The sequence below is a fragment of the Sparus aurata genome, chromosome 21 (genome assembly GCF_900880675.1).
Source record: "Sparus aurata chromosome 21, fSpaAur1.1, whole genome shotgun sequence".
In the NCBI taxonomy this organism is placed as follows: domain Eukaryota; kingdom Metazoa; phylum Chordata; class Actinopteri; order Spariformes; family Sparidae; genus Sparus; species Sparus aurata.
In genome coordinates this window covers 18,196,638-18,224,132 of record NC_044207.1, presented here as the reverse complement: position 1 = coordinate 18,224,132, position 27,495 = coordinate 18,196,638, and the positions used below count along the sequence as shown (strand labels likewise).

Sequence of the window (27,495 nt, the reverse complement as noted above, 5' to 3'; positions counted from 1 at the left end):
TCATGCTGCTGCTCTCAGGAAGTGGAAGCCTGGTCAGCCTGATAACTGGACCCACGGACACGAACAGGGCGAGGACTGCGCTGGGCTTATACATAACGCCAACTGGAACGATTTCTACTGTACTGACCGCATTGGTTTCATCTGTGAACGTGCCTCTGACTGTCAGTACTCTCTTTATTTCAGATTTTTTAAGTGTCCTATTGGAGTATGTGTGCATTTGTCTGGTTGTTCTATATTTTACTACACCAACATTGTGTTTGCTCTTCCCTGAATAATTTCAGACTGTTACTCGGTTCATTTCAGTCCATTCAGTCCTGCCAAAGATATAAATCTCTAAAAACAAGTAAAACATGAGTAAATTGTGTATTTGCGGATGAACACACTTTTAATGATGTAGTGAATGCTGGTATTTAAACCACCTGGATGGTGTAAACTGGATAACAGTGCTCATTAACAAAACATTATCAGCCAAAGATGGTAAATGGTCTGCATTTTTATAGCACTTTTCCAGTCTGACAGCTCAATGCGCTGTACAATACATGCCACATTCACCCACACATTCATACAAGGCGCCAACTGCTCATCAGGAGCAATTTGGGGTTCAGTATCTTGCTTAAGGACACTTTGACATGCAACTAGGGGGAGCCAGGATTCGAACTGGTGACCTTCCAATCACTAGACAACCTGCTCTGCCCACTGAGCCACAGCCACAGAGTGGCTCATTCATGTAATTTAGGTGCCTTTGGGGAATGCACATCAGATGTCTGAGATATGAAACTCCCCTCTAAAATGTGACCATAAACAAAGGTTTCTTTGTCTAAATATGAATCCTCAAGACACCAGAGGGCTGATTTTGAGGTAAATCACTCTGTTGTGGAATTTAAAGTCTCATACAAACACATCGTTGCTGTCCTATGACAAAAATGCATCTCCAAAATGGACTAAGATCATCTTATCATTCAGCTTTTTGACAGTGCTAGTTTAGATTATCCAATTTTGGGGGCAAATCGAAAAGCAACAACCTGCTTTAGTTTGTCTTAAAAATGTAAGTCCTTTTCGTGTCGTCCTTCCATGGTGAAACATTTTTACCCATGTGTCTTCATCCTTACAATAAGGTTGCATTATATGGAGGTCAGAAACTGCCAAAATTAATAACAAATAACAAAAAAGATAAGTGGCTCAAAGAATCAATTGTATGGCGTTAAATGCAGAAAAAGTTAGATTAAAAATGAATGTAGGTATTGATGCATTTTAACTATTCATGTATGATTTTTTTTTTATTATGTAATTATTTGTATATTAATTTCCCTTTACATAAATACACATTTTAATAATAAATGTACAAAAACAAATGCATTGATTAATAAAATGGTGACACAAATGGAAAAATAGATAAATAGGTAAATAAAGATGGAAGTATATTAAAAAAGAGGTCAATTTATGTGACATTTTATGATTTCTTTTATTTTGGCAGTCGTCTAATATTACTATCTTGAGTTATGTTAATAAAATCACTATAACTGTCAATATACCAGCCTGTCTGCACATCATTAACATGTTTAAATGTATCTTACGTGTTTTATTTTTGTCCATCTCTTCACAGTGGAAGTTCCAGTTTTATAGCATCCATCTAAGACAGTGTGAGCTGTCTGTGGGAGAACGATGAAGAGGCTGAAGTGGAGGTCGAAGATGGGAGGATGATGAAGGACAGGAGGAGGAGGAGCTCTGGGTGTCTGGAGGACTTTGATATAACCAGCTCAGTCGAGCATCACGGAGACTTTGGACTGATCTTTGTCTTATCGGCACTTTACAACACAGTTTGGTGCAAAAGACAGAGCAAGCACAGGCCCACTATGATATCGATTTAGTATCAGTACTGAAGGAAACATGAGAATGTAAGCATTTATGTAGGCTATACTAAGTCATTAATTGGTGCAGCCACTGTTGTACAGGTGTGTCTGTAAATAATATTTCACAAAATCTGCATTGCTGGTTGGGACTCAATTTCATATTGTATTTTTTTCTTGGCTGCCTTCTCAGTCTTTTCACGAAAAGTCTATATCAGAGCATTATGTTGTTAATAGAGTGGAACTATTTTTATACTGTCAGGTACTTCACAGAATCAGCTCTGTGAATAAACTCCTGGGAAAATGATGAGCACCCACTCACCGTCAGCAAACGACTGCAAACTGAAATAATGAATAGAAGTAAAGCTAGTGTAAATTTCAAATTCTGCAAACTGAAATGTCAGTGTCATTTAATTGTTTTGTTTTTTGAGAACAGGTGCTCAGTGTGAGCGTTGCTGCTGTTTTATGAAGGACAGTATTTCTTAGATTTTAGACTGCCAGTTCGAGTTTTATACAATATGAGGGCATACTTTAACAATATGTACATTTTTTATATAATATAGCCATCATGTGATGATTTATTCATTTATTCATATGTGAAATATGTTACATGATTATAATTTGCATAATCAGTTGTTATTGTTGTATGATTTACTTTTTTCCAATTCATAAAATGCTTCAGGACTGAGTTGCAGTTTGTAATCTGGCTCCGGGCTCATTAAGCCCTTTTAATGAAATTACCAAGTTCCTATGGATCAAAATAAAATGGGAAAGAAACTGTATGTGGAGTCACACTTTTTGTTCCATGAAATATTCTATAAATATGAATGTGACATGAAAAGACATTTATTTGTCAATAAAAACTATAGAAGAAAAGCAGCTGCGACTCTGCCACCCATCACTTGTCTCCGCACTATGTAGCGTCAGTGACACAGTAGGACCACAGCGTTACAGACATGTTTACTTCAACATACAAGTTTTCAACACATAACACTGTTATGACATGATGAGTTGTGTTTGTTGTTAACACGTACATTACATCTGACAGATTGTTACTGGGATTTTATATTTACAACAGATGTGTTGCACTCAGAAACTGTGGGAGGCTCCAAATCACAAAAAAATGACAATTTCTACATAATGTTGCTTTAAGTACATTTATTGCCAAAAAAATACTTTGAATACTGAAATACAATTATCATTAGATAGCCTACTTTAAGATTTGTACATGAGTTTTATTCTTATGAGTGACATTCGCTTTAACCAAAGTAATATTTTAAAACCATATTGCTACTTTTAAAGCATGATGTTTGGGTACTTTTTACAAGTCTGTATTTTAAAAATGATTGCCCTTACTTTTACTACTTAAAGTAGGCCTATATTTTGATAAATGACTTATTTTACTTTTGGTAATTTAACTATTATTTTTATGCTGGTAGGCTAATTATGTAGGCTACTTTTACTTAAGTAAGATTTTCATTGCAAGAATTTTACTTGTAACCAGTGATGTATAAAGCACAAAAAAAGTCATGACTGGGTAAAAGTAAGGATGTCGCGATAAATGTCAAGTCACTCATATAAACAGTACTTGAGTAAAAGTCTTAAAGTATATCATATTCAATGTACTTACAGTGACTTTCAAAATTACAAGTAAAAGTAAATCTTCATGTATATAATTCGAGAATTCACTCATTTGGCTCTGTTGCAACATGTAATTTAAAAAAGTAACTAAAGTCATCAAATTAATGTAGTGAGTCTAAAGTACAATATTTGCCTCCAATATGTACAGTAATGGAGTGGAATTACTCAAGTAAAAAACAGCTACCTCAAAATTGTACTTAGTTAATTACTCGGTAATTGAGTAAATGTATTCTACCACCGCTTGTAATAAAGTATCTTCACTCTCTGGTGTTGCCACTCTTTGATAATTTTGATAAACTACATCCTACCACAGGGTTCGTACGGGTGCTTGAAATCATTGAAAGTGTTTGAATTTCAATGTTGTGTTTTCAAGCTCTGAAAAGTGCTTGGATTTTAGTTTAAGTGCTTTAAAGTGCTTGACATTATAACTCCGTGTCTTTCACAACATTGGGATCAGACTGAATAATTAATTTCTGAAGTTTTTGCTATTATAGAACATCATTTTAGATGTTTACAGCATAATACAATGTACATAATTGTGATAAAAAGTGAAGAAAAAAATCAGGAGTATATATATTCCTGTAGATACGTATTTCACCCCAGCAATAAGGTGCTGGAAAATCTTGAAAATAACCCTTAAAAGTGCTTGAAAAGTGCTTGAATTTGAAAATGTGTACGAATCCTTTAACAGAGGGAATCCATTTACTCTCAGACATAAAGATTAACATTACATTTTGGAACGTACTCGCAGCTGTTTCAGTAAACTGTCAGGTGCTTTACGCGATGAGATAACGTCACATGACCAGCATCACCTGACGATGACATGTTTATTTTCCACGGCAGTTTGTCCCCTTATGGTTGATTTTCTCCGGTGTACAGTCGGGACGGTGTGGCTTGCAGCTGAGTGACTGACGGTGTGTCATCACATCACACCCGATGACAGCAGCGGTTTATTTAACACGGGGCTGTCGGCTTCGATTACCCACAATGCCCCGCTTGTTGCCGTCTGGCGAAGGAGTGACTGTGTAGAATCAGACAGCCAGCTACGTTTGACATTCATGAACTTGTCGTTACTATGCATGTTTATTGCTTGAAATAAGACATAGAGGGAAAGAACATAACAGGGGAAGGCGATATCTGTTGTTGTCAACGCACCAGCAATGCCTCTCTTCACGACGAACCCCTTCGACCAAGATGTTGGTGAGTAATCAGGACTGGGGGCTATTTCTAGCAGGCTAGCTAAAGTAGCTTTGATCTGTCAGCTTTGTTTGTGTTCTCCAGCTGTCTTTTACCCTGTGTAGCTGTAATGATACTGTGTCTGTATGGCTGTGTTGCAGTGTATACTGCATGCTCTATACACTGAAAAGCTGTAGTCCATGTAAATGTATCCCCAGTCTCGTTTGCCTCTGTTTGTTGTGATTCGCTGTTAGCCAGTTAGCTAACTAGCTAGCAGCCTCATCTTCTGTTGAGATTTAGCTAGCAGCAACTAACATTTTACTGATTGCATGAAAAAGCTTTGAAAACGTTTACTCGTGCACGCCATGCTTGAAGTTAACGTTGGGTTTAATATTAACTTTATTTATTTATTATCATGTTCAGTCTATCTCCAAGTGTTATCAGACGTGGGGGCACATATGCTGTCATCATATAATTGAAGTAACGGCAGCTAGCTAGCCATCTGCCTCATCATTGCCTCACTGTGTGATGACTAACCAATATGATGAACCTGGCATGTCGCGCTTAATGCAAGTGAAAGAGGATGCGGTGGTGTATGAAACCATGATGGCACTGTGTGTTTCCTTTTTTCTCTCTTTGTTCTGTCTCGAGTGGTTAACCACTCCATTAGCATGTCACAGTGTGCAAGAGGTGGCCAAAGTACACGAACACCTTTATTACACAGCACCATATCAAACTACAGCCCTCTAACCAGCTGTAAATGCAAATCTAGTCAAGCACATGATGATGATGTTGATGATGATGACGATGATGATGATGTGGATGTTATGGACGGCTGTTGTTATTTAGCTTGAGTGATCATCTTCAGGCTGTTTTTGCGTTATATGCTCTCAATGGTTATATATTTTGTCATAGTACAGTTTCTATAAAGCAATTGTGAACCTGTTAATGAATACATATGCTGAAAGGGATTTCTGGCTTAGGTAGAAATTTTGATACCTTAAAGATTTACTTCATCATATTGATGTTTAAATGAAATAAAAGTCCAATATGATCATAAAGAAATCCTTCCCATTTATTTTCAGCATTGGTCACAATGGTCTCATATCTTTGTGAATGGCCTTTCACAATAATTGTCTTTTTTTGACGAGATATTGTCAGAGAAATAATTGCAATAGACAATATTATTGTCATTTTAAGAGCTTTTCATGCCACTGATAATTATGATATTACAGCCCACGGTGAAACTCCTATACAGAGAGCAGACGAGAGGACAGAGGCAATACAATATGAAGAAATTAAATGTGTCCGGGTAAAGTTTCTTCTGTTTTTCAGCTTAAGTCCTGTGCCCAGGTCTTACAATGATAGGAACAAAAAACCCTGCTAGTTATTTCTGCATGATGTTGGCTAAAATTTAAGTAGCATTCTCAAGTAAAGAAACGTTTAACGAGAAAAAACAGTTTGGAGAATATCATCAAGGCTAGTGTCCATATATTGTACGATAAGTGTATAATATAATTCTGTTGAAGTCACGTCCATAGAATAGGTCAGTATAGTAATTATCGCAGGCTTAGCCTAAACACTAAAGGAAATTCAAATAGCTTCACCAGTGTAAATGGGAATGCAAATTCATATCATCAGATGGCATGTATCATCATACATCATACTTCATCACACGCACTATTTTGTCTCTTTTGCCAGTGCAATTTTCCAGTGGTTAGCATGAATTCATTCCATGATTACAGATGCAGGTTAACACATGGGGATGGATAGCAATATATTTCAGCTTTGTAAGAGGTCTTACTCTCACCGCTTTTATTAGTGAATTTATATGTTATTTACATGAGCTGGAGGAGTTGCATAAAGTCATGGTGACATATGCCAAAGACAGAAAAGCTGCAATTGCAAAGAGGAACTCACCACTTTTGAAACACAGACGCTAACCTTTGTAATTTCTTAACAGCGCAAACAAACTTCAAGTTAAATTAACACCTCCAACGGGCTGAACCAGAACCAGACATTACAAGCTTCGTCTGATTGGTAGTTACTACAGGGCTGCTGTATTGTTGGGACTTGTGTTATTCTGTCTGTATCTCTGTATTTTTTATAATTAAACAAACAAAAGAGACCAAGGAACAGGATCTTGCATATTCAAAGAACTTGCAACTACAGCTTGCATCAAGAGGCTTTATTATTTCTGATCCTCACCTCTTCTTGCTGACACTAAATGGAAAATGTCATGAATAAAGTGCTTTTGCAATCTAACTTTTCTACTTATGTTGGTCGTTGTGCTTCTTTTCTGCAGAGAAAGCAACCAGTGAGATGAACACAGCTGAGGACTGGGGCCTCATTCTGGACATATGTGATAAGATAGGGCAGTCACGCACTGGGTTAGTTCACTGTCTTCCTCGTATTAAACCTCACGAACAAACACATTTATCAGGCATTGTAAAACACACACATACCAGGGTTGGAGATAGAACCCAAGGATACAAAGTTTACAAGGAGACATTTAAAATGATGCTTATTACAAAACATCTTAAGTGACTTATTCTAGTGAATGTTGCTGGATTTTCTTTGTCCTCAAACTGTTTATTTCTATCATTCTGCGGCAGGCCGAAAGAATGTCTCCGTTCTATAATGAGAAGAGTGAACCACAAGGATCCCCATGTGGCCATGCAGGCACTGACTGTAAGCAGTAAACAAACACGCATGTTTTGTATTAGTGTGATTGAACAGTTCAAGGAGGCATCATGTAGTCTGCTCCTCTTCTCCTCGCAGTTAACCTTTCACTGAGATGTAAACTATCGTGGAAACAGACTTTATTCTGTGAGAATTTAGATGTTTGTCACATGTTGCTCCGGATGAAATAGTGAGTCTGTTTGTACTGACGTCCTCACAGCTCCTTGGTGCATGTGTCTCAAACTGTGGGAAGATATTTCACCTGGAGGTGTGCTCCAGAGAGTTTGCCAGTGAAGTCAGTAACGTCTTAAACAAGGTATGATGTCATTTTCTTTTTTTCTGCTTGTTGTCGATGTCAAACCTATTCATTGTTTTAATACTGCTGTACATCCAGTACTTTGTTGTCACGATGTGCCTTTTTTAATGATTGTCCACAGGGCCACCCCAAAGTGTGTGAGAAGCTGAAAGCCTTGATGGTGGAGTGGGCAGAAGACTTTCGCAACGATCCCCAACTCAGTTTGATCTCGGCTATGATCAAGAATCTACGGGAGCAGGGTGTTACTTTTCCAGCTGTTGGATCCCAGGTAGGCGCGTATGATGGAATAGATTAGGGTTTTTTTTTGTTTTGTTTTTTTTCCAGAATAAGCATACTCTGCAACTGTGTATTTGTTCATTTGAAGTGAATCGTTAAAATGAATAGAGAAAAAATCTAACACGTATCTTAAAAAACTGTTTTATTCAAATGAGAAATTTTAGTTTCTGGGGGGGATTCTTTCTGTAATGATACGACCCTGGTTTGTCCTTTTTAAATATTCTGCTGATTCACCCAAGCATGCGATTTTCTTTTATCCACAGGCTGCAGAGCAAGCAAAAGCAAGCCCTGCTTTAGTGGCGAAGGATCCGTCCACCTCAACAAACAAAAAAGAAGAAGAGGACTTGGCCAAAGGTAATAGAGGTTTCTTCAATCCTCAGCTGTAAGAGAAGAAATGTAATTGAGGAAGCATTATCCCCCAAAACATGCACACTAACACTTTCAATTCATTATTTACATTGCATAAATCACTGTTTACGCTGGATTAATGCTTTGCAGATGTTCAGCAATATTGAAGCACTCTCAAGGGCAAGCACATAATTTTCCACATCCGCCTCTTTTGTCTGTGTGCAGCTATCGAGCTGTCGCTTAAGGAGCAACGCCAGCAGCCGCAGACCTCCCTGTCGAGCCTTTACCCCAACACCTCCAGCCTGCTCTCCTCGCACAAGTCCGACGGCAGGAAGGTCCGCGCCATCTACGACTTCGAGGCCGCTGAGGACAATGAGCTCACCTTCAAGTCGGGAGAGATCATCACAATCCTGGATGATAGGTGAATTTTTAACACAGAGAGAAAAAGCTTGTAGAATCAGCACACAAGGATTTGTCAAATAACTGAGAGGATTGAGGGCAGCTAGGTGGTATTCTGAGTCAGGTGACCATTCCTTGTTAAGAATCTGTCTTGTTCAGTGCCTTTTGAGCTGAGCACTGAAAACAAATTTACATCTCAGGTGTCATTTTAACTGATTAAATCTAAGAAATTACTTATCAGGAATTAATAGAAAAAATTGAAAGAGCTTGAAACAAATTACCTTGTAAAATAATATGCTCATCTAATCTGTTGAATCTTTAATATGAGCACTGAAACGACAACAGTTTCTAATCTTTGAAATCTGTTTGTTTTGTTTTTTCCATTTCAGTGACCCCAACTGGTGGAAAGGGGAAACGTACCAGGGAATCGGGTTGTTCCCCTCCAACTTTGTCACTGCTGACCTCACTGCGGAGCCTGAGATGAGTGAGTACACACACTCACACACAGAACACACCCTTTATCCACTTAGGTCATCTGTAGTACTTTGATAGCCCATTTAGTCCATTAGCTATATTGCTTTATTGATCCTAGAGTGGGAAATACTTTATCACTTAAACACGGCTGGTGCAACAATTCAAAGAACACAGTACAATCAAGACATCAGCTGCAGAGACAGAAACTGATCAGTGGGTTCTCACAGGCAGTAAAAAGACAACGCTGCCTGTACTTCTCATAAGCCATTTGAGAATTGCTCTGATAGCGCTCTGGATGAATTCCCTCTTATTAGAGAGAACTTTTATACAACCTTTTATCATTTCTGAGACTAATACGACAGCGAGAAGTATCACACCACGTTGATACACAATAATTTTTCTTCTGTAGTTGCTGCTTCAGTCAAAAATTAGTTTTTCTTCTGGTTCCTAATGTTGATTGTTTGAGCTTCACTGTGCAGAATGACTGATGGACGTGCAGAACTTGACACTACAAAATCTTGATGATGTGACGTTTGTTGGGGTCCATACCAAACAAACATGTAATAATCTACAGCTCTACAGTACTTACACTTAGTCAAATTGTGATTTTGATTATATTTAAATTAATTGTTCAGCCCCTAGGCCTGTCAGATATAGTTACGACAAAGGATTTTTTTTTAACTCCATATTTAAGCTAGAAAAACCAGCACTGTTTTTAATTGTTTTAAATAAATGCATTTCCCTGTGGATACACACAAGGGTCAGCAGTATAATGCTGATTTGGTGTAAACAGTGATAGTGTGTATTTAGATGTACAAGAACTTGTCACAACCCCACAGAAAGGGTTAGTTGTCTAGTTTTAATTGATTCTATGCTTGTCACTGTTATAAGCTCTGCCTTGTTGTTGCATGTGGTGGAAGTTTGTCATGCTTTTTAATTACATCCCCAATCTTTCTTCTGCAATTGTGTCATCCCTCAAAACACTCATACTGCTAATGTGAATTCTGCTATTTGGCCCTTTTCCTCCAAACATGACGACAGCTTATGAGTTGTTACAGCAGGTTGCATAAAAAGTCAATGAATCCAAACATGACATTTGAAGATGATGTTTTGAATAACTCATATCGGATTGTAACTTTTATTTTTCTCTAATCTTATCAGACCATTAGTGTATGTCAATTCAGCGTCTTTCGACCTCTTATGTATGTTAAACTGATTACTTATGTGTATTGCTTTGTTCCTGCCACACCCGCTGTTGCTTGTGTATCTACAGTGAAGACAGAGAAGAAGACAGTACAGTTCAGTGAGGACATCCAGGTGGAGACTATAGAGCCCGAACAAGAGCCTGTATATATAGATGAGGTAAGTTCCCTCGTGTGAATTCCTGCATACAAAGCTTGTTCCACCTCATTGATATCTGACTGTTGTATGAATGAATAAAGAGTTTTTCTCCAAATAAGATCTGCTTAACTCCTGACGAAAAAAATCATAGACTAGGTTTGCTATAATGTGTCGCTGAACTTCTTTGGCAACCCCTCAGGACAAAATGGACCAGCTACTGCAAATGATCCAGAGCGCGGATCCCACAGACAACCAGTCGGACAGCGTCGAGTTACTACAGTTGGAAGGTAAACTGAATTGGACACAGAAGACAATGTCAGTATATAGAAGCTAATCTGGAATGTATTGTTTTTATTAAAGTGGATTATTGATGTTTTTTTTACCAGGTGCCTGCAATCAAATGGGACCCCTCATTGACCAGAAGTTGGAGGATATAGACAGGTACATACAGAAAGCTACAGATGGCAAAAAAATATAACACAGACTAGTTCAAGCGCTTCATGAAAAGTTAAGCAGATCTAATTATGTTTTTGCCGTGTGTGGGGTTTGTATCATCAGGAAGCACTCGGAGCTGTCGGAGCTCAACGTGAAGGTGATGGAGGCTCTGTCATTGTATGCCAAGCTTATGAATGAAGATCCAGTTTACGCCATGTATGCGAAGCTGCAGAGCCAACAGTACTACATGCAGCAACCTGCCAGCGCAGCACAACAGGTACTGTCACCTTTTCACAGACGCGAGACATGATAAGTCTTAAAGGGGCAGTTCACTCACAGACTCGTTAACACTGTGTATGTGCGCACAGGTCTATCCTGGTCAGCCTGCATCAGGTTCGTATGCCATGAGTGGTACCGGGGGTTACAATGTCCCCATGGAGCAGCTTCCAGCTGGAACTCCCATACCTGGTCAGCCAGCTCCCAGGTGAGTTTCACGTACCCCAGTAGTTTGGTATTCTGGTTCAACAAAGCACATCACAAGTTATTGACATAAATACATTTAGACTCACATAATGCTGTTTATATGCCTCTTTAAAGGGAAGACGAGTTTAGTGAATTTAGCTAGAACACCTAGAACACCTCATTTACTTTTTACTCATCACTTTACTTTATATCTCATCTAGAGTCTGTTCAGTTTCATACCATTTTCCATGACAACTTTGATAGCATTGTTTGTTCTCAATTAGTACATTAATACCTTATTTTACCAAAACTGCAGATCCAGAACTCCAGAACCAGGCCTTTACTTGTTATAGGCATATGTGATGTCACATTTGTACCTGGAACTGTTCCTGGATACATTATCCAGATAGTCCTACAGAGCAGACCTGCTCTTGAGTTACTTTGAGTGGTGCCAAACTAACTCCCCTAAAATAATGATAATATCATTGAGGGAGTGGTCAGGAGACACTTTATAAACTATGTGAACTATTCTTAATTTTTTAAAGCATATTTAGTATGAAGCCTTCTCATTGTCTGATCTGATGCAAACTCAAAGCTGTCATGTTTTTCTGATTTAATTCAGTACAATCTAAATTTACAGCACTAATGTACACCAACAGAGACAGATTCACTCATTTGCAGGGAGTGGTGAGTTTTATTGACAATAACTTCACAGCGCTGAAAACCAGCAGAGAAGCATTTTGTACCTTGTGTGAATCAAAAACAGTATTGGTTTTTATAAAAAGACAAAGTCACTGTTGAATTCTAGACTTGTTCATGCTGATCAAGGCTTTTATTTGAGGGTTTTATTAGAGAGTTTACAGTATTATGAGTTTAAAACTTCCATCTTGCTGTAGTGAATGCTGCTTTGCTCTTTTCCACAGTGACGTTCATATGTACATGGGCCAGCCGCCAGTCTACTCTGCAGTTCCAGGCAGCATGGGCCCAGCAGACGTTCAGTCCTACCAAAACGCAGCGTCCGTTCCCGGCCCGGCCCCAGGCATGACACAGACGCCAAACTACAGCACCGCCTCCGGCCCGAGCATAGCACCTTCCTCAAACGTCTCACAGGCCCCCTACTCAGAGAAAGCCTTGCTATAGGGCTGCCTGAGCTCACTATAATAGTCACCCATACACATACCCACACACACACCAGACCTGATCAAATAGTGGTCATATATGATTTCTTTTATTATGTTTTATAATTAGTTTTGTCACCAAATAGACGGAAAGATTCAAAAAGAGTAGACTAACCACGACATTTGACACTCTTAAATATAAATGCAGTTACACTTCTCACTCCAGGTTTAGAAGTGATCACGAGGGTTTGAGTTGAAGAGCTCAAACCAACTGTGTTCTTTTAGGATTGTATTTAATTATTGTTTTGCATTTACACTCTTCTTCTTCTTCCTCCTGTCCTTGCATGACTCAGGTGTGAGGACAGAGAAGAGCTTTCAGTGGCACTTTGAGCTTCAGTTGCACTTTGGTCATCATTCAAGCCTGATCACTTCTGAATCTAGATCTGATAGCAATATATGCATTGTCCTTTTTTGATATACGAGAACTGACATTTATTGCTTCCTTTTTATGATAGGAATATTGATGAATTGTGGTAACACTATATATTATGGGTCTGTAATCTTTAAATAGATTCCTGGAAAGAACGACTTAATTTGGTACAAATTATTATACGAGAAATGCGAAGGGAGGTTCTTTTAGTTACCTCTTAGATATGCATCAGTCATGTGTCAATGGAAACTTTAATTTGCGCACTATATATATGTTTGGATGTTCAGCTAACCCACTGTGTACTGACTTAAAGGGACAGTTCACACAAAGGTAAAAAGGTTACCCATGTAGATTGTTGTGGTGTGAGCTGCTTGGACTCATGGTTAGGAAAGAGCACCTCGTCCATGAGCAGATGCTCACCATACTCGCCAACCCTCCCGATTTTCCTGGGAGACTCCTGTTAACTTGTACTTTCCACATTTTCCTCCAGGGATTGCAATTCTCCTGTATTTGCTCCAATTGATGACAATTTTTCAAAGTTTTTTTCCCTTTTGGTAATCATAACTTGACAATGTACAGTGTTTAGTCATCGAGTTACAGACAAAGACGAGAGGAGAAAGAATATTTAAACACATTTCAGATGAGAAGAGAAGAATTACATTGAAGTTTCATAGGGAAGGGGATGTGAAATCTGCTGCGTCGATTCTTCAGACCTGCAGTGGCGCACTGATGTCAATCACCATCAAGAGACTTTCTGAGAATTCAAAGTAAGATTAAGATTGATTGACATAAAAACATTTAACTTATTGAGTCCTTGAATCACAGATTTTTGGGTCTCAAGGTTGGCAAGTATGATTCTCACGTCCTGCACAGTGATACGGAGTAGTTTGGTAGAAAAAAAATATGTCCTACATGAAACTGCAACAACGAAGTAGAGATAAGCCAGATATCTCTAAAACTCGCACTAGAACAATGTAGATGGAGATATAGCTCTACAGGTAAGAGGAAAATACACATTTTAAATTTTAGAGTAAACTGTCCCCGCTAGATTTCTCAAGTTACACTAATAAAGTGAATTTAAATGTTTCTCTGCGTATTTTAACTTTTTAATTAGTATAACATTTCACAATATTTTCCTAGAAATTTCTGAGGAAATTATTCAGAAATTACAGACCTGTTAAATAAGGCGCTACCAAAAATAAAACGAGTGTAACTGCAGCCACTTCAACCACAAAATATATATGCAATTACTATTTGATTAAGTGTGAATTACGCACGGGCAGTCCTTCACACCACCCCTTAACATGCGCACTGGAGCTACACGCAAACACACAAACCCACACAATACTCCAACACACTACAACCAGATGTACAGCAGTGGACACACACACACACTTAAACATAGATGCACCCGTTGGTTCACACATCCTCAGCAGTACGTGTTGATTCACCTTCACTCACACACTAACATGCCACAGCCTTCTCACCCACTTAAAGCAACCGCTAACCGTGTCACAAAAAAGGGTGCGTAGACTTGCATTTCTTTTCTTTTTTTTTTATCAGAAAAAGGACTTTTAGCGATGCAGAAATCGTTGGCTACTACATCCTGTATATGTTGTCAAATTTTAGAAGTATCAAACTGAAGCCACTTTGTTTTTGGAGGGAAAAGAAAACCAGGGGGGATTTAAGCATGCACATGACTCTTGTATATACTGTACTGAACCAGTAGTGAAGCCACATGATGACCTCATGGTGGGCTGTATGTTAGCACAGCTCCGGGTGTTTCTCTCAGCCTCTTTAAAGGTGAACTCTGCAGCCGTGATGTCCCCGCTGAATCAAAGGTGTAAAAGCCAAAGAGAACAAAATGAAGACAAACAAAAAAAAAACCTCACATGCCGGAAAACAAGTTAATTTTTTCTTTTTCTTAACTCGATCGACTCCTCACTTCATACTGCAGAGTTTTCCTTTTCAAATTGAGAAGCTCTAGATCCCTGTTGGTGGATGTAGGGTTCGCTCCGTCTCCATTCAGGGGCTGTATTAACAGACTGGTACCACGGACTTGGCTACCATGGGGCGAACTCTCCGAACGGGCCCCCAGTGTCTTTGAAGCATCTCTTTAGTCAGTGTTGAACAATGAATACTATGTTGTTTTTTTTTGTAGTGCATTTTAATTTATGTTTTTGATTATTGTTATGCTATTTTTAAATGGAGAAGCAGCGCAGGATGTATGTATTCACAGAAAAGCAGAATTTTGCGATGTTCTGCCGAACTTAGTTGTATATTTAAAATCGCTCACATGAGAACATGGACATTTCTCTCTGTGTTTGATACATGCTTATTGTACTGTAGGGTCAAATGGTAATGTGAAAAAAAAACTGATCGAAACCTCCCCACGCATTACAAACCTGTCCTTTTCTCAGAGCTGTCTAACACTAAAACATATTCTACCTGAAGCAGGAGTGAAATAAGGCTCCTACGATTCTGGAAGGTAATGTCAGGATTTATAAACACCTCTTTCCCAACGTCCCACTAAACTGTCGTTACTGTAGTTACAGTGACATCGAAGTCTGCTTCTCATACTACTACATGTTAGAAGTCAGTGGGAAAGAGTTGTTTGCAATACTTATTTGTCAGCAAAAAGCTAATGAAGCAGGAAGATTATTTATCTTTGGTTGTTTTATGTTGAATGAAGCTACATGAAGGAATTTCCAAGCAGTTTGTGTTAACTGGAACTTTTTCCAATTGCAGGGCAAATTGGTATTTTGATTAGAACTGCAACAATTAATCAATTAGTTGATCGAAGGAATTAATTACCAACTATTTTGATGATCGATTAATCTTTTCAGTCATTTTTCTTGCAAAGAATTTTGACCTTTTTTTTCATAATTTATAGTGATAAATTGAGAGTCTTTGGATTTTGGACTGATGGTTGAACAAAGTAATTGATTAATTGCGCAAATAATCTAAAATTGTGTCATTTCAATTCCTCTCGCGATACTTTATTTCATATGCGATTCTCTTTGCCATCCCTGTGCCGCCTTAAGAGTGCAAAACAACCCTAAACTTTAGCTCGGTACCTGGGCAACAGGAGGACAATTAACTCTCCAGAACTTGTTGTTACTTGTTTTTTTTGCATTAATATATTCGATTCAAAAACAAGAATCTTTTATTTTGTTGTTTTCTTTGCTGCCTTTGACTAAAAGTAAGAGTGAAATAGTGTTAATGTTGGATCAAAGAGGGCTGAAAATATCAAATATGATTAAAAAAAGAAAAAGTAGCAGCTATTCTGGGACCACGGGACCAGGAGCCAGTTAATCATCATCATCATCATCATCATCATCCAAACGTGACATCTTGTTGCACCACAGTGTTGGACTGCAGCCCCGATGTAACCTTATTGCACAGGATTGAGATGCTGCCTGTTTTTAAGTTTTAAAATGACATCTTTATTGTAAAGTTTCTGTCTAAACTTGTACCCTGCTGTTTGTATGCATTCTTTTAACCATACTTATTAATTGGTATTCACAATAAAACCAGGCCAAATGTACAGAATAATATCGATGGCTCCCTCTTCTTGTACTTCTTTCAGGTATTTTAAATACAATTTCTGTTTTTATCTCGTTACATTTGATGGGGAATTTATTGTTTTTAGACCCAGGCGCTATACTTACATATTTTGGCGTTTAAATTACCTTTATGTCCAAAAGGTTTTGGTGAGTTTAATTTTGCTTCTGTCGAGTTTGAGACGTTCGTTTTAAGTTGATGACATTTCTGTTTCTTTAAATGGTGTCTGGTGGATTCAGCAAGAGCAACAAAGCAGCTTTTTTTTCTAGTTAAACAAAAATGACTGTACTCTTAAACAAAAAAAAGTCTATCTTTATAGGGATACTTTCTGTAATGCCTCCAGACACTTGGAATAACAATCTCACCCAATCAGGGGCCAAAACAAGCACTTTTAGTTGATGTACTTGAACGGTTGCCCTTAAGGATTGCATTGCAGCCGCCAGCCGGTGTTGCAGTGATCTACTGAGTATGGCCTATGTTAAAATATACCAGACTTCCCCTTCTAACTTTACAATTGAGAGGCATTTTCAGGAGATTGTAAGGCCTCGAAAACCCATTTTGTCAATCAACTCCAGCTGTGAGTCATGCTGTCCAACATGAAAGCATTATTTTCTTTAAGTTCAGTTAGAAAAACGGGTGTTGTCTCATATTTATGTGCAGCAATCAGATTTTAGCAACATTTGGATCAACATATAATAAAAGTGTGGGCTCATGTAGCCAATCATATCAAATCTGATCGAACCACAGCCAGAGTTCTCATAAAACACATACAGTTTGTTTTTTGATCATTAAACTTTTAAAATGCGCGGAATTTCTAGTGTATTAGTCGCAGCTGCCATATATGAAACACTCCAAAATGACCATACAGTCCAATGAAGACGTGTCTAAAATGTGAACAATATTACCTTCATCAAGGCAGAATTTACTGCAGTACTGTCCAATCAGATGCATAAGCTTTAGCATTAGTGAGGCGTATCAAATAAACTGGAATCTGACTGTATAATAACTGAGGATGTTTTTCCCCAAACCGTAACACCAATGGCTTAAAACAGAATGTTGTCATACTCTGAAACCTTTGTCATGTGAGTAACTTGTATTTGTGTCTCTCGTATTACGTACAATGTTCAAGAGCTTCTAATATTGTCCACTGCCAGGCCACTAGGTGGAGATCAGGTATTTGAGACCTGAGAGAGGCTGGATGGAAGAAATTTTGTAAACTACAACAGGTGAGATAAAGACAAATGTCCCAGCAGCCATAGAGCACGTCACTGTGGTGGGAATTATAAGGAGCTGTTAAATTTCACATTACGTTTTTAATTTTGTAGCTAATGTAATGTAATGTTGTCTGAGTGTAATCAAGTACTTTTTCCGTTTTCCTTCTAGTACTTTTTACCTTTTAAAGTACTTTTTACATTTCCACTGTGAGCTTGAGGTAATTTTCTCTTTGAAATTATGGGATGGGAGTGCTCGTCTTTGTGAGCTCATAAAAAAGCATGACCACCTCATTACCTCAGCAATAAAAGAATACAGCCTCCGCTGCAGTGTAAGCAGTGTCAGTGTGCAGAGTCCAACAGCCCGACAGGCTCGTTTCGTGGGAGATGACTGTCAAAGTCTTTGGCTCTAAGCTCAGACCAGCAACTGGTGTTCAGGGACCATGCTGTCAGGGAAGACGGTCAAGTTCATCCTGTATGAGGTGCTGCAGTTTGCAGCCCTCACCGTACCCATCTTTGTGATTATGGAGAGGTTTGCTAGAATCATACATATTGTGCAAGGAGCAAATCGAACGGCCTATTGGCTGGTGGTGGCGGTCTCTATCGCCTATGTGACCACTGCGACCCTGCTGGTGTGGGCTCCTCTCAAATATATGATCCTGAAGCGGAGGAGGTTCATCTCAGACATCACACAGTGGTGAGTACAGATGTTGGGAAGTACAGTAGTGAAGTCAGTGTCACATTGATGAACTGTCTACATGTAAAAGATAAAACGCCTTACTTCAAACAATTAAACAATACAGAGAAGTGAACAAACTCAGAATCATGATAACACCTTTTAAGGGCAGATTTGGAATTTGTTGGGACATAAATAAAATAAAACTGACAAGGAATATAAATGATGTAATAATACAAACTCAGAAATATTCATTTTTTCCACAACTAAGTAAACAAGCTGTTCTCAGAGGGAAATAAGGTCCCCAGAACTCTGTTTGAAGCTAGAAAGGTGGCAGGGTCTGCCACATGTAAACAAAGTAAAACAGTGTGAAATTGTGTTGTCCTTTAAGGTCAGTTTGTTTATTCAGTCATGGAAACAAAGAGAGTGTGTTTATTTAGTTTGTTTAGGCATTAAAAATCAGTCAGTGAAGAACTTTCTCTTCTGATTGAAATGTCTACACAGTGCGCCTTTAAAGCAAAGCATCATGTTTCATATGTGTTGTATGTGAAATGTTAAAGCAAGACGATGTATCATAAGAAATAATAAAAACTTCTTACAAATGAAAAGTTGAATTCAAAGCCAAAAATACAGTCTTGTTCAGTTCAATTTTTTTAGGTTTCAGTGTTAAAGCCTGAATGTGTCTGGCGTGGGCGGAAGTTTAGCTAAAAATAGTAAGCTAGACATCACTTTATAACCGAAAGTCGCTGATTTTATGACTCGTCTCTACTACAGCATGTTTAATTATCACCATTCTAAATTATGGCCTTTGTCCAGCCAAAGTCACATAGCCTCTCATTAATCTAGAAAGGAGCTAGTATCAAGGAAGCACAATGCGGAAGAGTTTCAGCTGATACAATAACCAATCAATCAAAACTATCATATACACGTATTTTGGCTTTTATAGAGCATATTGCAGAAGAATTTGAATGAAATGTGTTTTGATATAATCAGTTAAATTCAACAACATTTTTTGTAAAACTGAGCCTCTGGCTGTTTAGCCTGCAGATAAAACACACTGACAAAAATCATATTATTTCCTTATTGGCATCGAACATAATTGTGTCAAACTCATGTTGTTCCAGAGCAAGACAGCTACTAAATACTCATTAATTTACTCAGTCCAATTAGATATAATCTGCAACTTACTCTACATTTCAAATATCGCACTTTTTTACCATGACATCTGTCTGACATTGTTAGTGGGGATGCATTAAATATAGCGTATAAAGGTAAGTACAGAAGCATATTGCCACCACGACAGGAAACAACAACTATATCAGCATCACACAAAAATGTGTAAAGTTTATTGTTTTAACAAGGTGTTTTTCACATTACAGAAGAATCTATTCTTGTAATGAAAATACACTGTTTGTCTTGTTATAACCTGAATGTTAAAATGTTGTAACATATTTTTAAAAACAGATGTAAAAAAAACTAAATAATTTAAAGTTATATGTACTAACATAATATAATGTGAAAATACATTTCTACAAGATGAAATGTTTTGTTATAACAATAAGTAAAGGAAAGTTTCTTGTTATGATATCATTTGTATTTTGTAATAACATAAGAATTGATGTGTATATATACGTATAATATACATACATATACATGTATATGTATGTATGTATATATATATATATATATATACACACACACACACAATACATTGTATGTATGTGTATATATATATATATGTATATATATATATATATATATATATATATATATATATATATATATATATATATATATATATATGTACACAATGTGAAAACATCCTGTCGCAGCAGCAATATGCTTCTGTACTTACCTTTATATACAGTATATTGTGCATCTCTACTAACTATGTAGGACAGAATTCATGGTAAAAAAAAAGTGCAATACATACATCTGTGGCAAATAGTATCTAACTGAACTCAATTACAGTACTTGAGTAAATTGAGTAAAAGTGTTGACTTTTTTGCACTGGAACAATGTAAGTTTGACAAAATGTTGCTCATAAATTGAGAATATTTAACACTCTGGGATCATTATTCAAATGTTGACTAAAACATCCTATATTGTTTTCCAGGAGACCAACAGCACTGGCGTACATCGTCCTGTGTACTTTTCCGTGCTTTGCTATTTTAATAACCAGCTCCAAGGTAATGTCATCCAGACTGATTGCTCTTGTCACTGAGGAGCACCTGTTGACATTTCCTTCTGTCATGCTCCGACGGGGTCCTTGAAGAGGCATTTTGGTTGTAAACAGTCCATTTGAGGCACAAACTGGTTTTATGACTCCCTTGTGTGAGCGAATGGTGTTTAGATCACTATAATTATTCACTGAGTGATGGTTGACACGGCACATTGCACCACAGAGGGAGAAAACGATGGCCTGTCACCGGTTCTACTAAGACTCTTGAGAGTTTGCTTCCTGAAGTAGCATCCAAATATATTCTCAGTGTGTGCTGAGATGGACTTTGACACCATCACATGTAAAAGGAATGTGTCCATCATCACAAGACTGAACTCTCCATCCAGGGTATTCAGTAACCAACAGAGAACATAACATGTTGATCATTAACCCAAACTTCAATACCATCCACAACTCTTAGAAAAACTTGACTTTTTATGCAAGTAACACTGTGTCCTTAACTGTTGGACAAGCAGGATCATAAATAAGAGAATCTGGCCACAAATACCTTTCAGACATATTCATACATTTAATATTTCTTAATCTCCTGTTAAGGGCATTCAGTACCATCTTAATGTCTGTAACGATGGGGTAATAAAATCAGATGGCTTCTTAAAACTTGGAATGCAGGAGTGCCTCTTTCTCAGCGCTGCCAAATGTTGTAATGAAGAGTTTCGATTTAGTTTCCTCCTGCATCATCCTTCATGATTTCTCAGTGGCAGATCAGTTCTTTCTGCTATTGAATTCACATTAATTTTTAATGCCATCGGTTGTACTGCAGGTGCAGGCAGACAATGATCCAGAGATCCGTGACCATTTTGATGAGTTGCCTGTCTCCTTGGTGCTTGTGTGCCTAATCTGTGTGGACATCACAGAGAGGATTCGGCCCTGCAGGCTCCTCGGATCGTGTAAGTCTTGAAGGCGTGTGTATTTTTTTTAATATATTATTTGTTCTGTAGGATGAAACTGATCACAGGTAGACGTTCTAATGTGTTACAGCAGGAAAAGCATATTTGTATATAATAAAATGACTGGTATCGTCAATGCTGACTCACTGTCACACTGTCATGACACACAGAACAAAGCAGTAAAGTGCAGTTATGGTGCATTCAGTTTACCTAGGAAGTTAGAGCTTGGTATAATGCCTTACCAAAGTTTAGTTGCCAAAAGTCAGGTTGGCCATTGTTAACAACACAACATGTTATTTTGCACGTTCAAACGGCAGAGCCACTTTCCACAGATAGAAGTTGGACACTACTGTGTTTAAGAGTGATTTAATGACACATAAATCTGAAGGAAGGGCTTAAAACCCACTGCTGATCAGTGGAGCAGCCATCTTGGATTTTGAGACTGGGGTTGGTGAAGTGCGTCTGACTTCCAGGCGTTCCAGTTGAAATTGACATTGCCAACATGTCAACATGTCTGGTGTCTAGAAGATACCCATAAAGGTGCAACGTGAAAGCATTGGCCACATGCCAAATTCATACTCAAAACAAATTAGCGGGCAGTATATCACCAGAGTTACTGCAATCTGCTGCTAACTATAGCTGCTGTTGGCTAGTTTGCTCAGTTCTGTGCAGGGAGTGATATGGACTTAAGAGAGCTCACTTTCCCCTTGGGCCCAAGAGCAGGCTAATCTGGTCCTGATAGCCAGGATATACAGCATGCCGTATGTGCTTCTCTAATGCAACTTTAGGGCACCATTTTAAAACAACCACCTCCAAAATCATCCCCAAAAGTCCCTGAAGCACATTTTCTTCAGCACACTGACACCGCGTCTATATATTTGATTTTCAGTTTATCCACCAATTGCAACTTTTACTGTTTTATGTGTATTTGTCGCCGGTGGCCACAGTCCACCGATAAAAAAGTTAAAGAAGAAAGTGCTGAACACTTAACCAAGACAATATTAAAAGTTTATAAGAAAGCCTTTTGTTGCTTTTACTAAAATCTCAAATTACAGAGCAAGACACACATATTTGAGGTTAACGGCTACATTTAATAGCACTTCTTTGCAATTAGCCTTATAATCACCTGTGGACACACACACACACACACACACTCAGACACTGATGGCAATCGGCTATAGTCTGACCATCTGGAGCAATTTTGGGTCCAGCATCATTGGGACATGTGGACAGGAGGAGCTGGGGGTCGCATCTCTAACCCTGTGATCAGTGGACGCCCCGGATTGGGGACGTTGATTAATTTGAGTGTTCTTTGGCTCTCAATGTTGAAGGGAAATAAAAGCACGCTCATCATACAGCACACTAAACACTACTTGATTGGACAAAAGCAAAAGTGAAAGATTCAAAAATAGTGTTTTCTCTTTAGAACGGGGGCCCAAAATGTAACACGTTGGTAATTAATATTCAAGGGAGAATTAAGATAAAATAATATAAGATAAGATAATAAATAAATAAGATAGTTATTGATCCCCATATCCTGCCGAATACAGCTGATGTTGTGTGTACTCTTGTCATTTGCAGCAGACGGCCTGGATCCTGAACTTGACATGTCAGGCCCCGTCCTCACCCACCTGGAAGCTGTGACCACAGTAACCGCCCAGCTGCACACTGATGAAGGCCAGAACGGTTTGACCCAGGGCCAACCAGAGGCCAGGAACGGCAGCACCCCAGGCAGCTGGCGGGACCTCGCTGGCTCAAGAGCGTCCAGTGCTGCCTACCTGTACACCTCCTCTTCAAGGCCCCGGTCCTACTCTGGTCCTCTGCGCTTCCTGTGGAGGAGGGATGGCAGGGCGGAGGCTTTTGTGGACAGCTTCATGTTCTGGCTTGACACCGTGGAGCTGGTGAGAGTGGCTAAAGTGCCATCAGTCTTCTTCTCAGCCTGGGTGTTCCCAGTCTACATCGTGGCCTTCCTGTCTACTCTCCGTGTGGCCATCACTCCCAACAACCCTCTGCTGTCTTCTGCTGGATTTGCTCTGCAGGACCTTCCCTTCTTTGTCATTCGTGTCGCTCTGATCGCCGTGTTTGGTTTTGTAACTCCTGTGTTGTACCCGTTGAAAAATGTGCTGGTGATCCTGACTTTTATCTACTTTACATTCCTGACCAGGCTGAGGATTTTCAGAAGGCAGGCCATGTTTTGAGGAGGAGTGGCACATTGTGTTGTTAATGAAATATCTGCTTTGATTGTGGATGGCGGAACAGTTGGTATATTTATGTGCGGGGAGCTGCAGCGGGGGATGCAGTGTGTTCCTACTGGTGAAGAAGCATGACGTGTTTTGAATTGTAATGGCTGCAAATGCACTGTAAAGCTATTCATCCAAATGAAAGTGTGAAAATGATTCTGGATTTAAAACACAAAAAGCTTGTGTGGGTTGGAGTGTACAGTCGGCCAACTCTTTTCATTTTCCTGTGGCATATTTGAATCCAAACGTATTTATTGATACTGATGATGACGTGTTTACCTGCTATGTTTTCGTTTTTTTTTTTTTTTTTATCCATACGACATTTATTAACAAACTACAAAGAGTGAAGTTGAAATGTGATGATTTTAAATCATTTCCCATCACCTTTGCTATGGTAAATGAACATACTTTGTTTAAATGCACAACACGTGACCTATTCCTTCTATTTCAATTTGGTGCAACTTTATACTTGCACTCAACTATATCACAGAGGGAAATATTGTACTTTTATCACATTAAATTGCAAGTTACTTTTCAGATTACAATTTGTCATGTCCTTCCTGTGCAGTGAAAACCTTGTACGTTGAATGTTTTTGATAAACTGAAGGTTCAGGTGTTCTTTAATGCGTTAAACGTACACAATATAATTTGACGTTTGGGGGCTCTCTGTCAGAACAAAACAAAAGACTTTTGCAAAGTGTTGTGTGGAGGGTTTGGGCAAAGTGGGGGGACAGAGCTGACAAAACACTGATGACAAAATAAATGATTACTGTAGGAATACAGAGCTGATTCACACACAAAAAATCAAACTTAAAGCAGCTTTGAGTAAATTATCTCCGTACTTCTTCCTCCTCTACATATACTCAGTTTTCCTCTCATGATTTCAGTTCAGTTGCCGGTTTCTGTCACAGGACCAGCACATGACTGGCTTTTCTTTGCTTACTAGCTTCTAATTTCCTTGCTTTGTCCTTGGCTGCTGCAAATTAGCATCTCACCCTCATCTTTTCGCCTCTGCTGCAGGCACCATGGTGGTTTATGTGTTTTCATGGCCGTATAACTCTTTGTTTTGTAACCTTGGCGAATGAGAATGTATGTGCGTGTGTGTCTGTGTGTATATGTGTGTGTGTGTATCGATACAGGATGCCACAGTGACACCACAGAGAGACGCTGGTGTATAATCGGTAGTCCTCCACCCGCACAAGTCTGACAGAATTACACCCCATGGAGCACTTGGTCTTTGTCCGCCTGATGGATGAGCCAGGGCTGCAGGACAAAGTGTTTAAGGGAATTGCCAAACCGGTGGCTCCTGTCTCTCACAAGAAAAAAAGGGAGATGAGAAAAATGAAGAATTTGAAAAAGTAGCAGTAAACATCCTGATGCATCTGTGGTGATAAATCTGGTGAATCCCAGACAAGAATTTATATCAGCTTGAAGTGCTTTACCACACTGAGAGGGAGGATTTGTTAAAGGCGTTATTAATGATCTACACGGTCCCACCGGTGACAGGACGCCAGACAAGCAGCTGTAATTTAGAAGGAGGGAGCAGAGCTGGCCTGCTTTCATTTACTGGTACGAAAAAACTAAAATTAACTTCCCCTTAATTTCCCCATAGCCACGATCATCCTCCTCCTTAATGATTCATACTATAATCTTCAAGAAAGCATTAGTGCAGCTTCAGTTATTGTGGCCATTTTAGAGTATGTCGTGTCGGCAGACTGCAGAGCACGTTTCTTAAAAATGTTTTATTCCTGTGACACGGAATAAAAGCTCCGAGTGATCAAAGGAAAAAGCAACAGCCTGTATCTGCTTCTCTTTATCTGAGCCTGTAAGATCCACGTCCAACTTTAAAGACTCCTCCGAGGCAGGGGCTTTCATTTCTCTCCCTTTTTTTATGTCATCAGCTGAACTTTTCATGCACGCTTAGAGAAGCTTTGCATTAATTCAACGGGTTGTAACTTCACAGTCAGCATGCCAAAATCTCCCTCTTGTTTTTTTTTTTTATTTGTTTCTGTCCTTGAAGTTCCACTCTCTTGAATCGGGGAGGAAAAAAATCTGCCTTTGCCTTATTGCTTGGACACATTTCCAGTGCATGTCAACCTGATACAAGTACTTTCTCAAATGGATTTGAGTGCAGCAACCTGCCTTTTTCTGTACTCATTTGAACACACAGATGTCAGGGCTGTAGCCAATATTTCAGAAGTCATGTGTAAAAAAGTTTTCATAGCACACCCGAGTTACCACCAGCCAAGGCCTGTAACATTTTGAGTGTATCTATTAACTTTAACTATAATGTCCCCGATTTTGTCTATGCACATAGTCGTCTAATGTGGTTTTAGGGATAGAAATTTCAGTCTTGGCCACCACTTCAGTCAGAAATACATTTGTGCAAACATTCATGGTCAAAACAGAATGAATCCTAATGAACTTCATCCCCCAACTGAGGCTGGCTTTTGATTAAATGTTTTAAAAAAATATTAGATGGTCTGACATGATATTGTGTGCACACCCATCATATCATCAGGATGAACTGTAATAACCTTCCTGTTGATCCCTTAATCCAAAGTGCCCGGAGGATGCAACATAATGGACTGAGGATCCCCTGACTTTTAATCCAGCCTTGAGCCAAGTCTTCACTTATCCTGTGAAATTCGTCTTTATCTTTGCCATGGATTGGCACACATTCTAGCCAGACATTCATTGTCCCAAGGGGATAAATCTCAGTGACTTTTCCTAAATGATTAAATGTCTCAACAAGTATTGGACGGACTGCCGTGAAATCTGGTACGGATACCAGTTGTTCTGCTGGGATGATTTGTAATAATCTTGTTGAGCACTTAAATGTCCACTTTGTAAGAAAAGTAGATTTTTGAGTTTCATCCCGACTTGTCCCAAAGTGTCAGTATTTGATGAGTTAGGAATAAGACATTAAAAATGTACTTATTCTTACAAGGTGGACATAGATTTAATAAGCAGTATTATTTGTGCTTTTTCACCCACTACAGCCAGACAACTTTGCTGTACATCAGCCCTAAGTTAGCGAGTGACGGCATGCACTGAGGTGTGTGTGTCTGTGTTTGAATTCAGGGCAACCTCTAACTCAACTCAGCACTCACCAGAGACTCCCTCTCTTTTTTTCTTCCACTCCTCTCTGTACCATTAAATCTAAGAAATACAGTAATGTTTCCCCTCCAGCTTCAGTCAGCAGTCAACATTATAGCATGTCAATACCTGAAGTGGGAGGTGACCTCCGCGGATCCCTGCTGCAGTCAGGTTGATAAATGGGAGTAAAGATAAATCAAAAAATCATCTCTGAGCTTTCCTCCTGTTGGTTAAAGGTACCAGATCAGAGCCGAATCTGATGTGGCACTGGGTGTTAATTCCTCCAGAATGTCTGGCACAATAAACTTTGCAAGTCCTCATTTTCGGCAAACATTAAAGGTGCAATACGTAACAATTGGCCACCAAATCAACACAAAAAAGGTCGCTGCATATCACCGCGTGGCCGCTAACTGCTGCTAACTGTAGCTGCCCTTAGCTAGTTAGCTCTGTGCAGCTTGCATGTCTGAATGGAAACTGCGGAAACAAGGGGAGTGTTTATACCACTAGCACATCTGCTGGTTAGCATGTTAATGGTGTTGCAGAGACATATACTAAATATGTCTCTGCAACACAATCGTAACCACATCGTAATGTCAAAACTGTTATTCACATTCTGTTCATACTTTTGTTA

General features: G+C 38.9%; 3 protein-coding genes across 3 annotated transcripts in view; all 3 read left to right on the top strand.

Annotated features, from left to right (window-relative positions):
- Positions 1 to 2,629, top strand: part of colec12 (collectin sub-family member 12) — a 34,291-nt gene extending 31,662 nt beyond the window's left edge. The window contains exons 9-10 of the mRNA XM_030403680.1: positions 19 to 161; positions 1,604 to 2,629. Coding sequence (XP_030259540.1) covers positions 19 to 161; positions 1,604 to 1,623 — 163 coding nt within the window. The 3' untranslated portion in view covers positions 1,624 to 2,629. The remainder of the gene's footprint in view (positions 1 to 18; positions 162 to 1,603) is intronic.
- A 1,657-nt stretch (positions 2,630 to 4,286) lies between these two features.
- Positions 4,287 to 16,502, top strand: stam (signal transducing adaptor molecule (SH3 domain and ITAM motif) 1). Its single transcript, XM_030403201.1, has 14 exons — positions 4,287 to 4,688; positions 6,970 to 7,054; positions 7,280 to 7,355; positions 7,567 to 7,662; positions 7,784 to 7,930; positions 8,202 to 8,292; positions 8,512 to 8,707; positions 9,075 to 9,169; positions 10,433 to 10,521; positions 10,700 to 10,787; positions 10,887 to 10,941; positions 11,059 to 11,212; positions 11,304 to 11,419; positions 12,321 to 16,502. The coding sequence occupies exons 1-14, from the start codon at positions 4,649 to 4,651 to the stop codon at positions 12,535 to 12,537; spliced, it is 1,545 nt and encodes a 514-aa protein (XP_030259061.1). The 5' UTR covers positions 4,287 to 4,648; the 3' UTR covers positions 12,538 to 16,502.
- Positions 16,503 to 18,073: 1,571 nt separating this feature from the next.
- Positions 18,074 to 24,304, top strand: tmem236 (transmembrane protein 236). Its single transcript, XM_030401999.1, has 4 exons — positions 18,074 to 18,417; positions 20,513 to 20,585; positions 21,399 to 21,525; positions 23,107 to 24,304. Exons 1-4 carry the CDS (start codon positions 18,164 to 18,166, stop codon positions 23,721 to 23,723), a joined length of 1,071 nt encoding a protein of 356 aa, XP_030257859.1. The 5' UTR covers positions 18,074 to 18,163; the 3' UTR covers positions 23,724 to 24,304.
- Positions 24,305 to 27,495: the final 3,191 nt, after the last annotated feature.

Coding starts and splice junctions, on each gene's coding strand:
- tmem236 (XM_030401999.1), top strand. CDS start 18,164: ATGCTGTCAGGGAAGACGGTCAAGTTCATCCTGTATGAGGTGCTGCAG. Junction 20,586..21,398: donor TTTTAATAACCAGCTCCAAG/GTAATGTCATCC, acceptor GTTGTACTGCAG/GTGCAGGCAGACAATGATCC. Junction 21,526..23,106: donor CTGCAGGCTCCTCGGATCGT/GTAAGTCTTGAA, acceptor TGTCATTTGCAG/CAGACGGCCTGGATCCTGAA.
- stam (XM_030403201.1), top strand. CDS start 4,649: ATGCCTCTCTTCACGACGAACCCCTTCGACCAAGATGTTG. Junction 10,788..10,886: donor CGAGTTACTACAGTTGGAAG/GTAAACTGAATT, acceptor TTTTTTTACCAG/GTGCCTGCAATCAAATGGGA. Junction 11,213..11,303: donor CTGCCAGCGCAGCACAACAG/GTACTGTCACCT, acceptor ATGTGCGCACAG/GTCTATCCTGGTCAGCCTGC.